This window comes from Oncorhynchus gorbuscha, unplaced genomic scaffold (genome assembly GCF_021184085.1).
Source record: "Oncorhynchus gorbuscha isolate QuinsamMale2020 ecotype Even-year unplaced genomic scaffold, OgorEven_v1.0 Un_scaffold_2157, whole genome shotgun sequence".
Lineage (NCBI taxonomy): Eukaryota > Metazoa > Chordata > Actinopteri > Salmoniformes > Salmonidae > Oncorhynchus > Oncorhynchus gorbuscha.
In genome coordinates, this window is record NW_025746737.1 from 1,171 (window position 1) to 5,000 (window position 3,830).

General features: G+C 44.6%; 1 protein-coding gene across 1 annotated transcript in view; it reads right to left on the bottom strand.

Moving 5' to 3' along the window:
• Positions 1 to 391: 391 nt before the first annotated feature.
• The window catches only part of LOC124025067 (histidine decarboxylase-like), a gene marked incomplete at its 3' end in the record, with an annotated part of 4,235 nt that continues 796 nt past the window's right edge, over positions 392 to 3,830 (bottom strand). Inside the window, exons 2-4 of the mRNA XM_046338749.1 lie at positions 2,660 to 2,838; positions 1,046 to 1,159; positions 392 to 514 (exon numbers count right to left, since the gene is read on the bottom strand). Coding sequence (XP_046194705.1) covers positions 392 to 514; positions 1,046 to 1,159; positions 2,660 to 2,838 — 416 coding nt within the window. The remainder of the gene's footprint in view (positions 515 to 1,045; positions 1,160 to 2,659; positions 2,839 to 3,830) is intronic.

Genomic DNA, 3,830 nt, shown 5'->3' on the forward strand with positions numbered 1-3,830 from the left:
AAGGTGAGTATGGTCAGGTGTATCTATCCTACCTGCAGTATTCCTCCCCTGGTGCTGTCTAGTTGGTACTGTAAGGTGAGTATGGTCAGGTGTATCTATCCTACCTGCAGTATTCCTCCCCTGGTGCTGTCTAGTTGGTACTGTAAGGTGAGTATGGTCAGGTGTATCTATCCTACCTGCAGTATTCCTCCTGGTGCTGTCTAGTTGGTACTGTAAGGTGAGTATGGTCAGGTGTATCTATCCTACCTGCAGTATTCCTCCCCCTGGTGCTGTCTAGTTGGTACTGTAAGGTGAGTATGGTCAGGTGTATCTATCCTACCTGCAGTATTCCTCCCCCGGTGCTGTCTGGTTGGTACTGTAAGGTGAGTATGGTCAGGTGTATCTATCCTACCTGCAGTATTCCTCCCCCGGTGCTTTCTGGGTGGTGATGGAGGAAGAAGGTGGGGAGACCAAGAGCTTTACACAACCAGTCCATCACGTTCATCTCCAGCTCTGTACACGCCGGGCTGGAGGCCTGGACCCAACATACAACAACATCATGTTATTCTATCATAAATAGTCATTATAATTCTAATATCACACTACTATAGGATTTCCTTCATGTTATTCTATCATAAATAGTCATTATAATTCTAATATCACACTACTATAGGATTTCCTTCATGTTATTCTATCATAAATAGTCATTATAATTATAATATCACACTACTATAGGATTTCCTTCATGTTATTCTATCATAAATAGTCATTATAATTATAATATCACACTACTCTAGGATTTCCTTCAAGTTATTCTATAATAAATAGTCATTATTTCCTGCAGGGGTTTCCTGTAGCAGATGATTGTATCCAAAGTAACTTAATAGATTTAAAAAACTCACAAACCTGATGTCACAGTTAATGTTTTGCCAGGAAATATATATTTTTTTAAACAAACATGATATTCGAGTCTTTAAACCAAAAGTTGAGTTGGATAATTAAGTGAGTGAATTTAGTGTAGTTCCACACAAAGTGTAAGTCAAGTTTGATGTGGTGAGATGGTTACCCAGGTGAATCCGATGTTGTTGATGGCGTCAGCCAACATGTCTCCTAACATGGAGGGCCAGGAGGTCAGGGCTGGATAGTACGCATGCATGTAGGGGCTCTGCCAGTGGACCACCTGACACGCGCACACACACACACACACACACACACACACACACACACACACACACACACACACACACACACACACACACACACACACACACACACACACACACTCATTAGTGCCAGAAAGATACTTTGGGGGACAGAATATCCTTCCAGTGAACAATCGATGTTTGATCCACAATGGTCCTGGTAACATCTCATAGTCACTCGGCAAGAAAAAAACGTCCTGTCACTGTCAACTGTGTTTATTTTCAGCAAACTTAACATGTGTACATATTTGTATGAACATAACAAGATTCAACAACTGAGACATAAACTGAACAAGTTCCACAGACATGTGACTAACAAAAATGGAAAAATGTGTCCATGAACAAAGGGGTCAAAAGTAACAGTCAGTATCTGGTGTGGCCACCAGCTGCATTAAGTACTGCAGTGCATCTCCTCATGGACTGCACCAGATTAGCCAGTTCCTGCTGTGAGACTGTACCCCACTCTTCCACCAAGGCACCTGCAAGGTCCCGGACATTTCTGGGGGAATGGCCCTAGCCCTCACCCTCCGATCCAACAGGTCCCAGACGTGCTCAATGGGATTGAGTTCTGGGCTCTTCGCTGGCCATGGCAGAACACTGACATTTCTGTCTTGCAGGAAATCATGCACAGAACGAGCAGTATGGCTGGTGGCATTGTCATGCTGGAGGGTCATGTCAGGATGAGACTGCAGGAAGGGTACCACATGAGGGAGGATGATGTCTTCCCTGTAACGCACAGCGTTGAGATTTCCTGAAATGACAACCAGCTCAGTCCGATGATGCTGTGACACACCGCCCCAGACCATGACGGACCCTCCACCGCCAAAGGCCACATTGTTGCCGGTGATGTCTGGTGAGGACCTGCCTTACAACAGGCCTACAAGCCCTCAGTCCAGCCTCTCTCAGCCTATTGCGAACAGTCTGAGCACTGATGGAGGGATTGTGTGTTCCTGGTGTAACTCGGGCAGTTGTTGTTGCCATCCTGTACCTGTCCCGCACGTGTGATGTTCGGATGTACCGATCCTCTACAATCAGCTGTCCGTCCTGTCTCCCTGTAGCGCTGTCTTAGGCGTCTCACAGTACGGACAATGCAATTTATTGCCCTGGCCACTTCTGTAGTCCTCATGCCTCCTTGCAGCATGCCTAAGGCATGTTCACGCAGATGAGCAGGGACCCTGGGCATCATTCTTTTGGTGTTTTTCAGAGTCAGTAGAAAGGCCTTTTTACTGTCCTAAGTTTTCATAACTGTGACATTAATTGCCTACGGTCTGTAAGCTGTTAGTGTCTTAACAACCCTTCGACGGGAGCATGTTCATTAATTGTTTATGGTTCATTGAACAAGCATGGGAAACCATGTTTAAACCCTTTACAATGATCTGTGACATTATTTGGATTTTTACGAATTCTCTTTGAAAGACGGGTCCTGAAAAGGCACGTTTCTTTTTTTGCTGAGTATATAATGTGTGAACATAACGTACCCCAGGCATGATGACCTTCTCTATGTCCCCGAAGATACAGTCCCAGTCCTCCGGGTCAGTGGGGGCGCTGTCTGGCAGCAGCTCTCTCATATAGCCAGGCTTCACCTCTGGGCCTGGCGTCACCTTCCTCTCTCTGATGGTGGTCAGGTACCTAGTGATGTAATCCACCATCTCTTTACCTGGACGACGGACAACACACAACAGTCAGATTACACGATATTAGATAGCATATTATATTATATAGGATATCAATCACAAACAATGTTCAACCACACTTTGAGATCTATAGAAATAGATGTAAGAGGATTAAAATCACTGTGTTTTGGTCTTCTTCAGGGTATAACAAAACAACAGACAGATTACACAATATGAGATAGCATATTATACTGAGCACATATATAAACGCAACATGCAAAAAATGTCAATGATTTTACAGTTGAGTTACAGTTCATATAAGGACTTTTTCCCCAAAGGAAATCAGTTCATTTAAATAAATTCATTAGGCCCAAATCTATGGATTTCACATGACAGGGGCGCAGCCATGGGTGGACCAGGGAGACGTCGGTCCACCCATTTGGGAGCCAGGTCCATCTACTGGGAAACCAGGCCCAGCCAATCAGAATATTTTTTCCCCCACAAAAGAGCTTTATTACAGTTTCATCAGCTGTCTGGGTGGCTGGTCTCAGACGATCCTACAGGTGAAGAAGCCGGATGTGGGGGTCCTGGGCTGGCGTGGTTAACGAGACCGATTGGACGTACTGCCGAATTCTCTAAAACATTGTTGGAGGCGGCTTATGGTAGAGAAATGAACATTCAATTCTCTGGCAATCGCTCTGGTGTACATTCCTGTAGTCTGCATGCCATTTGCACGCTCCCTCAAAACCTGACACATCTGTGGCATTGCGTTGTACAGTATGACAAAACTGCCTATTTTAGAGTGGCCTTTTATTGTCCCCATCTACGTACCTACAATACCAACCATCTACCTGCCTACAATACCAACCATCAATCTACTTACAATACCAACCATCAATCTACCTACAATACCAACCATCAATCTACCTACAATACCAACCATCAATCTACCTACAATACCAACCATCAATCTACCTACAATACCAACCATCTACCTACCTACAATAGCAACCATCAATCTACCTACAATACCAAC